General features: G+C 38.6%; 1 protein-coding gene across 1 annotated transcript in view; it reads right to left on the bottom strand.

The window, feature by feature from the left end:
- Aff2 (ALF transcription elongation factor 2) overlaps window positions 1-10,506 on the bottom strand; it is a 479,228-nt gene extending 468,722 nt beyond the window's left edge. The window contains exon 1 of the mRNA XM_051179204.1: window positions 10,446-10,506. Within this exon, the coding sequence (XP_051035161.1) occupies window positions 10,446-10,492 (47 nt within the window). The 5' untranslated portion in view covers window positions 10,493-10,506. The remainder of the gene's footprint in view (window positions 1-10,445) is intronic.
- Between the last annotated feature and the right edge of the window lie 4,149 nt (window positions 10,507-14,655).

The following is a 14,655-nucleotide window of genomic DNA, read 5'->3' on the forward strand; positions in this document are numbered from 1 at the left end:
AGAAGATGTAGTCCCTCTAAAAATATATGTTTTCAAAACCCAAATCCTAGGTTAACCTCTCAAGCAGGAAAAATAGAAAAACTGCAACTGGTGCAGTGTGGAGAAATTACTCAGCAGAAGTTCAAGGCATTTTTTGCCTCCATTGGTACTACATTACCCTTAATTCTGTGATAACATGCAAAGATACTTTTAATTATAACATTTCCAAAGTATAAACTTTTCTGTTTTTAAATTTAATTTATTTGAGAAATGCCATACAAGAGTGCTGCATCATACACCACTCCTGCCTCTTCCTTCAATTTTCAACCCTTTCTGTTCTTTCCCTCACAAATTAATGTTCTATTCTTCAGTTTGGTCTGTGGAATTTAGATCCCTAAGCATGTTAGGTAAGAACTCTTCTACTGAACCTTAGCCAAAGGCACCTTAACTAAAACTCAGAACACTAACCCGTAAAGTACTCTGATACTGGATATAGTTATATATTATCAGAAGAAAATAGTAGATATAAAACTGTAAAATAACAAATCTGATAAACTAAGCTATTTTTACAGAGATTCTGCTTGCCAACAATGAATTCTCATTAAGAATCCTTGCAAGTGAGATGTACTTAAGGAACATTTTATTTATAAAATTCAGGGGAAAAAACTTACTGAAAGAAAGACATCTCTCTCTACTTCCTGTAACCACTTGTGATCTGTAAACTGTTATCTCTTCTCAAATTTTATAACATAAAGTATGAAGCAAGTTACTGTACAATAATACAGTCATAGACACAAAAAGTATAACTGAAACTTAGTATGAATCAGTTCTCACCCCATGTATTTGAGAAAGATCATGGTATAACTGGAATCTCTAAACTTGCTGAATTCAGTTCTGATGTCTGACTTATGCTTAAGTTTATAGAGCAATGTAAACAATCCCCAAGCCCAAAACTTGCTGTACAAAGCAAAGAGGAACAGAATAACAAGTCTCTTCTTGGAGTGGATATTTGGTTAGTTATGACTCATATTTGATTATGAATTTAAACCCAAAGCTATATATATATATATATATATATATATATATATATATATCCTATACATTTAAAGATATATATTATATATGTATATATTATATACATGCATATATATCTTCAAAATGATTAGCAAAAGCCTTGTCACCAGGATTACCTTATTATACTTCCATCCCTGGGAAGCATTGTGGGTTAGCAGGGTAGCCAAGGATTCACTAAGTTCATTAAGTTACTAATCCCTTGTACCCTGATTTTGTACTATATAAGATGGAGGTCAGACAACAGAAATCATAGCCTATCACATAGGAAATTAGTAGTTTTATTTTGACTATCAGTATTATTAGTATCCCACCCAAATCTACTATTATGAAGACATAGTTCAATGACTGAATTTAGTAAGTACATGATATTCTATCTGAAATGAGAAGTTATTATTACTCTAGGCTATTAGAAATGCAAAAAAAGAGGCATGTTCTCATCCTGCATAAGAACACAGACAAATAAACACATCAAGAAAGATAGAAATTACCTGCTGCCAAGACAAAGTTGTATTCAGTTATAACACAGAAGAACACAATTTGAAAAGATTGGGCAAGAGTATTTGAGTTGAAAGAGAGAGAAACCTGGGCGATGTTCCTATATAGATGTTCCATAGATGTAGAGTTAATACATGAAGAATCAAATAACTAAATAATTCTTTGATATTCAAAGACCCAATCATAAACACACTTGGAAACACTCATCAGTTAGATGGTATGCTAGCTTACATTTAAGGTAAAGTAAAAATATTCATAGTATGAAATCTTGCTACACACTTCCAAAAGAAAAACAGCATAATTTTAAAGAAAAGAATAAAAATAAAAAGTAGATGTATCTGGTTGTATTTTAAAAGCTATGGCATACACATCTTTTGAAAACATTTATTTGACCAGTTGCCAGTTTACAAACATTTTTAATGGTTTCAGGAAAACAAATTTTCATTTGGTAGTCCTTTAAATACTTGCATCTGTGTTTTCACATCTCAGACAGTCAAAATAGTTTTTATGAGTTTTTTGGCCATCTTTCTTCAAATGGTATTTGGTGTTAAAGAGAGTATGCAACTACACAGAAAAACAGAACTCTGGCAGTTGTAAGATAAATGTCAGCCAAAGGAATAACTCCATGTTCAAAGTCAGTCTTTTCACGTTGAATGCTGGGTGTTCCAGAACTTCCAATTACTGCAGCTTTCTGCTGTCCTAATTTTGACTCTTTATTTCTGAAACAGGTTCATTATCTGTAGCCCAGGCTAGCATTGTAATCCCCCTGCTTTAGGATTATAGGCATATACTATCAAGCCTTGCTAGCCACTCCATTTCTTCTCCAACACTGTTAAAAGTACTTAAAGCAATTCATGGGCCAAAAGAAGATTGCTTCATCTACAGGAAGTCTTTGTAAATTCTTCTTTAGTTACAAACCTGTACAAAATCCTTTCTCCACATTTAAATCTGTATTGCAGTGTTAGGTCTCTAAGGCCACAGAAGCCATTTACACTCTCTTAATCTGCTACTAAAAGAGACACTAGCAGAGAGACTAAGAAAGTCACTTTTCCATGCTGGGTCTCAGTCTCCTTGTTTGTATTATGTAGATACAAGACTAAAGGATTCTAAAGAGCTCCCTAGCCTTGAAACAGTAGGTTCTAGGAATTGATTAATGTCTCTGCACCAGAGCCAAGCATTTTGCCAGCAAATAAATAATAGCTAATTGATGAGACTTCTCCATGGCACTTCATCAGAGACATCCATCATGCTGAATCTAATTTAGTTACTGTGGCTGTGCCGACCTGGCATGAAAACAATCAGTCCCTTTGGAAAATTAATTTGTTCAAAAAATTAGTTGACTGACATCCTGGAGAGGGAAATAAAGCCCATGTGATTATGTTTTTTACGTTGTTCAACAGATAGTTAGGTCATCCTGTACAAGCTGCCACAGTCTGGAGGTTAAACTGACCTCATAATATGCTTCTTCTGAGTGGCTGATTTGACCAAACAAGAAATCCAAATAGTAAGGAGACATCACTCCCAGAAAACTTCCTCCAATGTTTGTTAAAGCCTAAACTATAGTTTCAAATAATAATGCATTGTTTCTCTTTTGTTTTTTGTTGTTTATATATAATAAAAATCCATTTCAACTCTATTTCAAGGAGTTATGCTGCCTACCAAAAGTAAGTCTCTGACTCTAAGAATAGAGTACAAAAAGGTCACCAAGAGAAATGGTACCTGCTCCTGAGATGTGCTTTTCACAGAGGAGGATAAATGATGCTGAGAACTATTCTTTGGAAAGCTAAAAAAATACAACCATTCTTCACTTGATGAAAGTGATACTTTTGGGCCAAAAAGGAACCTTGAAGAATAAACAGATGAGTGACTTTGAGCTTGGGAAGCAAACAAGCCTATTTCTTTATCATATTCCCTAATGTATAGCTGATATACATTACTTGCCTATTGAAGAACAGACTAAAAGATTACATTAAATAACTAGCTGATATTCCTTTTTAAATGAAACAATGTACAAGTATATTTCTTTAAAAATCCATAACCTAAGCAATCAATAATCAAAATCAGATTCAATCTATAGTACTATTATAAACTCTGCTTAAATCACCCATTTTATTTAAGATTATTGATAATTTTTCTCATTCCAGTAAGTTAGTATGTCTTGGTAGCTAAGGTCATTGTAAAGATTTACTTTTAGGAAATTCAACAACTCAGAGCATCAACTTTTCCATAATGTGGCATGCCTCGAAGAAGCATATAAAATTTCATGAAAGTACAACATAAAAGTTTAACATTAGATGAAACCAGTGCTGAACCTTTGTTTAAGAGTCATGATAATTTATGGCATAGATTTGCTACAGTTAAGTAGAAAAACAGCTTTCTCAAGATGAAATACAAGTCATAAAGGGTGAAACTCAAGAAAAGCTGAAGGAATCCTAACCTTCCAATCACTCATCCTTCTTCATATTTTTGTCACACATTCTTTTTTAATTTTCTCTGTACAAATTGAGACACAATAACAAGGACTCCTATATAGCCTTGTGATTTTAAAAGTATTCCTTCATGGTTTTTTTTCAGTGCTAAACAAATCATTTATTTCATAGTAATTATGTTTAAAAGTTGCACCCACAGCATGGTATCTATTTCTGTCTTTCCTATTAAGTTTTTCTGTAACCATTACTTTTTCTCATTATTTTCTGCAAAAGAGATCAGAATGCTAAACGACCTAGCAGGAATAGGAATAATTAAAATACTACCATGCAGTCAGAGGCCAGTATTATCTCATAGAGTAATTAAGCAACTATTTTTTAAAAGATGTGCATTTGTATGGAACAGTCTTTGGGCATAATATGGCTCTAATATAAACCAACAGATGGTTATTGAGTACCTCCAATAGAAATGAACAATGTTAGATCATGAAAGGGGGGGTAATACACCATCATTTAGGAAGAATCTTAAACATAAATTCCTTAATGTAACAGTTGTGAGGCATTGAAAAGTACAATCAACACATTCCATTTGACCATTCATTTACTGCATAAACTTCAGTAATTCACTTAACCTCTTGGAACTTCAATTTTGTACCCTTGAAATTAGTGTTAATTATCCCAATCCTTACAAAGCCTCAAGGTTATAGGTAGGAGTAAAACAAAGAACAGATGAGAAAGAGGGCAAAGCTTTGGCAAGGAGTGTTATGAATTTCCTACATCTAGCTTCGAGGCTCCAAAAATCAGAAAAATGTATTGTGGTCATTTTTATGTTCAATAACAAATTTGGACAATTTTAGCATTAAAATTATATGGGCAACTCTCAAAGTTTTCAGTTTTTTCAAACTTCAATTTTCATTGCCATATATGTATATGTGATATACATATATGCATATCACAACTATGTAATTTCAGTATTCTGTACTTCTAGAAAATGTGTTGATACATACATGTAAATGTTAATACTCATAAATGTCCATAAAAGGACATTCATGAAAATAACTAGAAATGAGATGATTGATTGATTATGGTCAAAAATAGATCCATGCATAAAACTGTCACAATGAAACCCATCATTTCCCACAACTAATATATGCTAATAAAAAGGGAAAAAAGACAAGGAGATCAAGAGACAATATCAATATATAAACTGTTCTTCAATCAAAAGATAAAAATCGGAGTTACATGGCTGTTCAAGTACATGGTGATTGCATGAATCTTTTTCTTTAAAAGTGTAATATATAGAATCCAATCCATTTAGTTCTGTGAGAGCTAAATATCCTCTGACATACACAATAAATTAAGTCAATAAGGTTTTGTGAAAGAGCACCTGATAAGACTTTCCGATCATGACCACCAAGCTGTGTGAACTTAGGCAATGTGTACACCCTCTCTAGAATCCATATTGTTCATCAGTAAAATGGAAACAACTCTGGTAATTTACAACTCAAAATAGAAAAAGAAAAAAACCAAAAATCGAAACAAGAACATGTCGTATGTAATAGCAATAAACTTGTCAGAAATATTCTGCCAAAAATGTCCTTTGGGTTTGTTCCATGTTGGGTAAAACCTGACCTGCATAACTAAGTAGCTGATAGTCCTGAAAATAACTATCATCTTAGGATAGAATATCACAGAAAGTTGTTGGAAAAATTAGGTGAAGTTGAGTATTAAATATATGGAGTAGAGAGCCTCCCAAAAATAAATGAATATTTAAACTACAAGAGTAATGAACTTGAGTTCTACTACAGCTGCAAAACACACACATGCACATGCCCTCAAAATCATTCCCTCAAGTTCAACTCCTGACTTTGTTAATCTGCAGCACACAGTCTTCTCATTATTGAGTGAATATGTTCTTTTTTTAAGATGTTCTTCCTCTATCTCATAGCAACCACAAAAAGACAAAATTAAAAGGAAAAAATGTAATCACTAAATTGTTTTGTCTACATGAGAAGTTAATCTATTATATGGCAATTGAACCCTTTGAAGTGTGACCTAGAGTTCCAAGTTCTTAGGGAAGCAGCTTCTATATTGTTCTACAGATGGCCATTTCTTTGGATTGTTAAAATTTTAGAAATCATGTTCAATATGTGCAAATATTTAACACAAAAAAATAGTCACTTCTTAAAAACAATGGACATAAAATAATGGTTCAAACACATTTAAGACACTCCTATCTAACATTAATTAACATGTTTGAATTCAAAAAAAAAAATTCATTCTTCTATACAATGTTTAAATGTTTAGAAGGTCACGAATGACTATAACTGGCTCATTTTTGAGACAGTCATTCTCTATCCTGATTTTTATATTTTAAAGTTGTTAAATGCTTGACTAAACCATAGGCAAAACAATTCATCTATCATTAAACAGGTTTCAAACATGAAATAATTTTCTTCTTTGTCCAATAGATGAAACTTTTAAGATTTACTGAGACAGCTTTAACTCTTTGTAGGGATATCTGGAGGTTGTAGAGGGGATCTTGTCGGTAGAAAATATTACAACTTTCAATCTCTTCTCCAGATGCATTTCCTTAAAACGGTGTATCCAAAATGCTTTGCTGAGTAAATACTCAAGTATACTAGAAAATGCATGCATACTAGGTAAAAACACAAATTATACAGTTTCTGTATAATGCACCACAGACTATAAAGAGAAAAGGAGCAATGGATAATAGCAGAGAACAGTTCTGTGAACCTCCAGGCCTTAAAGAAAATGGGACAACTCCCCCTCCCAGTGCTGCTCTAGTAGCCCCCAGCATGATGAAGTTTGAACTCCCTCTATTTCCCACACAAACAGTCCTGTTCCACTCTTCTAGTAGACTACAGCTAAGAAAGCTCCAGAGAACCTGTGTGAAACACTGGAGTGGGTGGTGGCAGATGGGTTTCTGTGGTGCACGCCATGCCTGGCTGAAGCTGGAACAGTTCACTTTTGTCTGGAAAGCAGGTCCCCTCCCTCCAGCTCCCATGAGGTCCAGAAAACTTGGGAAAGTGTTAGCTCTTGGAGCAGGCCCTGGCTGGAGCAAGCCCTAGGGGCTGCCTTCATCCAAATAGAAGAAGCCTGGCTGGCACATGGCCCCTTCTCAGCCTCACATGGACCTTTGAACTTTCTATTTATATAACAGTTTAGTGAGCTTATGTCTCTTCCTGTATAACTGCCCCTTTGCAAGCTTGTCTCTAATTAGGCTACTTGTGAGACATCACATAAAATCTACAAACTGAGGCAGTGAGAATCAGGCCACTGTCACAATCACTTAAGAATGTATTTCCCTGAGATTTTTAATATTTGGGGTTCACGGTCATGGGACTTTTTACTTTTCTGTTCTTAAAATCTGTTTCTTCGTAGTTTCTCCACCCAACATTTTTTTTATTTTTATTTTTTTTAGTAAAAACGTAACTGCCTCACAAAAAGAAATTTGGCATGCCACAAAGCAGCACCTAGGTGCTTACAGGATAGAAAAACCTGTACAATTTGTAAGCTTTTGCATTTATATTAATGACGTTGGCATTGCTGATAATGAAGTTCAAATATGGCTACATGATCTCCAGACAACTCAATAATTCATTTTCTTTATTAAGAAAGATAAACCATGGACTATGCTCCCCCTCCCATATCTTTATTCCTTCTTTTTAAAAAGATAAGATAATGTATTTGACAAGTACAAAGGTATGTGCCTTCCTTTTCCTTCACAGAATGGTTCATATTAAATTTCAACTCAGGGAAACACTGTTCATACATCCAGAAATCATAAAGAACTTGAGCTTTTGCCCTTTAATGGAGTCCAGAGCACGACCCATTAATATACCATTATAGTTTATAAGAAACAAGTGATGCATTCTGTAAGGTACATGAGCACTCCCAGATACAGCACATACCTGCACATGGCAGCATCATTCATACTCCATCTTTTGAGTGCACATTTGTCCTAATACAGGTTTTGTTTATCAGTGGGCACTTATTTTTTATTTACCACAGGTTAGTGTTTGTAAATAATGCATATACCTGTTTATGTGCATCCATTCTTCATTAAGCTTAGGAAAATGATTTGTTTTCATTTAAGTCTTTATTTCTCCTGATGTATTTATTGATAGATAACTAGTAGAGTTACCAGAGATATATTCCCAAGCCTGCTATTCCACAAGTGAATAGGTTTAATGCAAATGAGTTTCTTAACTTTTATGCCTTCTCTCCTTTTCTGTCTTTTTTACACACTTGTCTATTTTCACTTTAACCATCTAGTAATTTTCATGAAATGGAAGTAAACATAATATAACTGGTATTCCCATGATGTCCAAAACATTTTGAAGGATATATTGATTATCACTAAGAGCAATGTCAAGCTTTCCAGTTTGCACACCATGTTCATATTTGTGTTTCTTTTCTCTGTGTAGGTGCTTAAAATACAGAAGCACAGCCATATCACAAATATTTATAGACAGGGATTCATAAGAAAACTTGCCCTTCACAACCAAGCAGTAAGAAGGAGAAATTGTCCTAGATTATGGATACAGAAGAAGGCAGGTTGATTTGTGCAGATATGTTATACTATTTCATCAATATTTTCCATCACTTCAACCTAATAGGCAAATCGGTCAGCATGCTCTAAAATGGATGTGACATAGTTACAGATCAAGAGGAAAATGGTTTTGTATTTTCTTTAAGAATAGATAGCATCTCTAAAGGGGAACAGGGACACATGTTCCTGCAAAACAGAAATTAAGCAGAAAGGGCACATCCCCTTTAAATATTCAACAATGCATGCACGATATTCAACTGGAATTAAAATACTAATATCTGTGGTGCATATATTCCGAAACCTAATGTCTAGTATATGTTTAAAATTTCAGTCAACCCCTGAAATCAATTATGAAAATATCTGTTAAATCAAGTATAACCTAAAGCACATATTAGACAAATTGTATGTAAATGATAATGCTGTAGTTATCAGGTATCAGTAAAACAAATTACTAAAGCACATTAAAGGTTGTATACAGGAACACAGCATACACTGAGCAATAATTTCAGGATTTTTTTCTACTTTTAATAAGAATAGATTCTTTAGTCGTAACATGTTTTCCTCATAGCTGATAAAATGCCACAGTTTTGCAAAAAGAAAAAAAAACCTATAGATTAGTATTGATAAATTCGAATGTTTATTTAGAATTGCTATAAAATAATATGTAATGTATGTTGGGTTTGCAAACGAAGCACTCATGAGTGGCACAATAAAGCGATTGGCCCTTTTTAAAAGATCTGACCCTTTTTAAAGAAGGAAATTGCTTAAAACATGACATTGACAATGGAAATCCCAGCAAAAATGCAGAGAATTCGTAGCCAGCAGCTAGTAGTTTGAACACTGCAAAAAGATTTCAAACTGTTGGTGGGCACCACAGATTAATCTCACTACATTTAAAGGGCAAGAGCTAAGAGTGTCATTCAAAGTCGCTGCTGCTGCTGAGCCTGCCTCCTTCCTTCTCTAAATACTAGGGCTTGGGGTGAGGGATGAAAAAAAAATGTGACAAAAAAGGACATTAACATTTGTAGTAAAAGGTGAAGTTTTTCTAAAGTTAATAGATCTGAGGATCAGTATGTATAGTTGCCTTCACACTACCCAGAGGAATAACTCTCTGACCCCCTCCCCCATCACCTTTGCACCACCTTTAAAGTGCTCCCCACAGCAACTTTAGGATATTTGTTTAAACCTTCAAGCTGTGTGCCCATTACGCACTGGGAGACCAACAGGGGTCCATAGGATAATTAAATGTGCATTGACTTAGGAGCTCCAGACTTCAGGGGGCAACTTCAAACACCCTTCTTTCTCTTGAAAGCCTAGCGCTAAAGGCAACTGGGCCAGAGATCCCTAGTGCAGCACTGAAGACGCTGCTTTAAGAGGAACTTAGGTTGGATATGCTTTAGGGAAGATTTTGGACCCTATGCCTTTCCGGGTGGGGATGGAGGTGGCGGCAGCGTGGGCGGTGGCCGCTAAGCAAGCTGAGGGTGGCCTCTGGGTACCTGGATGTCGTTATTTCTCCCGCCACTGGCTACAGGCACTGGCAACTGGAAAGTTAAAGCATTTCAGACTGAATCCTACCCAGTGAGCCACTGAAGAGAAAAGCCCCCAAGGTTGTGCGGGTGGGTGGCATGGAATCTGCTATGGGCCAGCTGCAACTCTTTAGGCTTGGGGTGCAAAGGGATGCTTTAGCGGGCATCCCTCCATGTCCCTGCACCTCCCCCATCCTAGCTCCCAACCAAGGAGTCACTGAAGCCAAAGCTAGAGGTGTCTGGGAGCAAGTGGGAGGGTGTCCCGGGCGCCCCCCACAACAGCTCTGGTTCCTCTTAACAAAGGCGAAAAGCCCAGACCAGACTAGGGGATCCCGCTCATCAAAAGAGAAGGCACATTTTAACACCTACCACTGCTGTTCCAAGTCCCAATCCCTGAAAAAGTCGAATAGATCCATAGCGGTCGGGCGGCGGCGGCTGGCAGCCTTCTGTTCCTGCTCACTGCGTGTCGCGGCTCTAAGCTGCGCGGCTCTCTCGATGTGGTCGGCAGCTCGGCTCCCTGGCCCTCCCGCCTGGTTAAAAGTGCTCGGGCCGCATCAGCAACAGCGGCGGGCGCCCGGGGTACCTGGTCTTGCGCTCCAGAGCAGTAGCAGCCAAGGCGGCGAAGGAGATGGCACCCGGCAGGCAAGCGCCTGACCGCCGGCTCGGGTCCACTTGCTCTGCAGCTTCCCGCGTGCCCAGCGCTCCCAGGCTGCAGCTGGGGCCGCTTAGAGCTGGGGCTGGCTGGGCCGCCCGCCTGGCAGCCTGCAAGCGGGTGGCGACAGCAGAGGCGGGGGCGAGTGAGGCAGTGACAGTGGCGCGGCGCGGCGCGGCAGCCGGGGCGGCAGCAGCGGCGGCGGCGGCTGCACAGGCGGCGGCGGCCGAGGCAGCATCACACACATACACACTCACAGGGGGCGGAGCCTGGACAGCTAGAAGCCGCGACATGGAGCAGACACGTTATCATCCTTGGATCTGGCAGGGGCTAGCCCCGCCCTCCTATAATCCCGGACCCCCTCATTCTGTCAAAATCAGCTGATGGGGGCAGATGCAGAGCTCAAGACTCAGACTCATCCCAGGACCCATTGGAGGTTACAGGGACACAGAAGGGGGTCTCGCTGGACCAGAATGTAAGCTAGAGAATGAGACACCCCCCCACCCCCAACCTACCACTGGAATGTAGTGTTTGCCATCAGAGAAGAGTGCACAAACTGCTGCAAGGAAGGGGTAGAACCCTGCTGCCCTTGCTTGTGAACCCTGCCCAGATATTCTTCTCAGACCACTGGATCAAACTTTTGCTTCCCCAGCATCCCTCGGGCAGGCATTATGGGACATAGGTATTCAGGGAGGACAAGGCGGTCACCTTCAGCAATTTCTGCTGTACTGCATATCCCAGCTCAAGTTCATGCTGCAGTATCCTCCTAGGAAGTGTGTGTGTGTGTGTGTGTGTGTGTGTGTGTGTGTGTGTGTGTGTGTGTGTGTGTAGGGGGAGGGTTATAGGTCCCTCAATAGGTCAGCAAGCTGGGGCCCTGGATTTAGTATGCTGCAATGGGAGGGACAAAGGGCAGCCCCTTGAGCGATCCTTTGAATAAGTGTTTACAGTGTTAGTTTCCTCCAACAGCTACCGTGTGTTGGGCAAAAGTCTCCTGCATTTCCTTCTCTGAAAAACGGGAAAACCGCTGGGTGTGTGCCCACTATCCCACGCACCAGCTGCTTCTCTCTCTTCTGACTTGAGAATAGTCTTTCTGCACTCGGAGGGCTTAACCACACCCCTCTCCTCCTTTCGGCCTGTACTTCTAGCCCAGGAAAGGATGAATCAATTCCTTTAGCCAGTTTCTCGACAGAAAAGATTCCTTGCCTACCTAAGAGAAACGGTTATAGGGAATTACAAAAGCTTATTCGGTCTGGAGTCCAGTCATCTGATTTGCTTCCTTATTGTCCTTACAAGAGAGAAGCTTTATTGGCACACTATTGAAGTCATAGGGCTGGAAGTGAGCACAGGTATAGACAACATTGATAGAACTCTAAGCCTCAGTTTTACCATCTGTACAACTAAAACTATTAGCCATTTGGTTTATCCTGCTCTTTTCCCCTTTCCTATTTGAATATTTGTGTTCAATCATTTCACGCACTCAAAATCATCCAAATAGCTTTGCTTTTGAACCCCGTGAACTGAAATCCCCACTGGGCAATTTGCTCAAGATCTAATATTTTTCATAACCTTGAAACTTTAGAAAATGTCACTGCTCTGTCTTTATATTGCTTGTCTTGTGCCCAGGGTTTAGTTTATTTTACATTGTTGTGAGGGAAAGAAAGTGCATTGTTTGGTGCATGGAAGTAAAGCTCTAAGGTGCTGCGATCTAAGTTTCTTGGGTCTACCCAAAATCTATTTTGCATGGTTCCAAATCTTCAACAGACACTATTGGATTGACAGAAAATTAACCAATGAACAGCTAAGGGAGACCACACCTCAAATCAGCTTGTTAATTGGCTACATGTCAACTCCACTGGGTAATGTCTGCTGTGATAGGAGTTACAACTTTTAAAAACAGTGGGCAGGGGCTAAAATTATCTGTGTGCCTTGTTTATGTTCTGTCCTAGATTATGAGTCCTATAGGTGAAAAGAAGTGCCCCATTCAGACTTGTGGCCCTCAAAATTTATGCTGTCAGTAATTGACACTCAAATTTCATTTGATTGCTATAATGATTGTCACTATGGGTTCGTGCTTGGTTTGCTTTAAAATGTGGATGCAATCCCTGAACATCTACAATTAACAGTTAACTGGAGATTATGTACAAGTGTTTTATTTTCATCAGAATGACCTATTAATTGGGAAAGGACATACAAGCAATATTCTAAATAAATTATCAACAGAAATAAAGCTGTTCCTTTAAGAATTCCATTCCTGATCACCCCACTGGTACACTGTCTTCCCAATCAGCAGGGGGACAGAGCAGAAGCAGAAGGAGCCAGCAAGAGACAGCACTCTGAACAGAAGTGCCTGAGGGAAGGAGAGAAGAGACAAGTGGCATGGCTGCTGTTTTAAAGAGAGACAGGGGCTTTCCCTTCCTGAGATCAAATACCTCCTCCAACCAGCAAGAAGCTTAGAGAGGCAACATAGAAGAGGCCAGGCTATCCCTGATGGCAGCCAGCCCAGGCCCAGCACACACTCACTAGGTGAAGCTCTGTTATCTTAGATTTAAGGCTACTTTTCTTCCTTAGTGGTAGACTTACCAACCTCTGGATCTGATAGCAGTAAAAGATGAGACTATGGCTGGCTCCCAGATACTTGCGCAAGCACGATTTATCTAAATCAAGCTTTCCTTACCAAAAGCTGGCAATGCAAAAAGGGAATACAGGTTTCAAAGGATATGGTAACAAGAAGTAAACTTGCTCAAAGATGCTCCATGGATTCAGGGCTCCCTGCTACTCTCATGCTAACAGCAAGACCATCTAGTCTCCAGGGGACAAGGTACTTTCCTCCCATTCCACTTATTGAGCCAACTTCTCCAAGGTGAAAGGCTACTCCAGGCTAGTTGTTGTCCTGGATTTGGTAGGCAAAGCCCCTTAGTTGTTCCTGCTTTCCTGACCTAGAAGTTCCTACTTCAGGCCACAGCTTCACAGCTGTCAGTTCAATTCAGTATTTGAAAGCTGCACATACTCTCCATTCTGCTCAATCCTCTTCTCTGTTGGCAGCTGTCATTTTGTCTACCTTGTACACTGTACTTCACTAACCTTCCTCATTAACAAAATCTTAAGCCAAAGGGAGCCTGCTAACATGACCACTGAACAGCCTTTGCAGGAAACACAAGATCAAAAATGAGAATCCATATCTCAATCCACTTAGGTAAAACAGGTTATTACTAAGAAGTGTGATTTTAGATAAATGCTGACTCTAAGATCTTCAAAAGGAAGATTGTTTTTCCTTTTACTTTTAAAGTTTAATTCATAGTCTCCAAGTATTAATCTTCATTTCAAAGATCCTGAAACCCTCCATTTCTATAGTTTTACTAAAGCTATCATCACATAAATTCTGATAGTATCTAAAAATTAAAATTAATTTATTATGAGTAGTTTTTCCCTGCCATCCTGGTCCCAGAGCTGTGCCTGCCCCAAATAACACACAGAAACACTGTATTAGATATAAAGCTGTTGGCCAATTACTAGTTTCTTATCGGCTATCTCTGTTTTAAATATTAACCCATTTCTAATAATTTAAGTTTCCACGTGGTCTCATCTTACTGGAGGCCCCAGCATTCTTGTCTCTCTGTCCTCCATCTTCAATCTCCCCCCTACTCCTTCAGGAATCCTCCTTGTTTCCTAGTCCAACCTATCTGGCTTTCCTATTGGCCAACAGTGCTTTATTCATTAACCAATAAGAGAAACATATTTACAGAATGACATCTCCCATCATCAATTCAAACTATTTTAATCATGTATGTCAGTTTCAGGAAAGGAACATATTGACAGAGTGTGATATATATGTTATCCTGCCATAACTCAGATTTCTATACTTATTTCTGACCAGGAGTGTAGTAAGGCTGATTGACCTCCTAGGAAGAAATTATGATCTGGGTTAGC

Source organism: Phodopus roborovskii, unplaced genomic scaffold (genome assembly GCF_943737965.1).
Source record: "Phodopus roborovskii unplaced genomic scaffold, PHOROB, whole genome shotgun sequence".
In the NCBI taxonomy this organism is placed as follows: domain Eukaryota; kingdom Metazoa; phylum Chordata; class Mammalia; order Rodentia; family Cricetidae; genus Phodopus; species Phodopus roborovskii.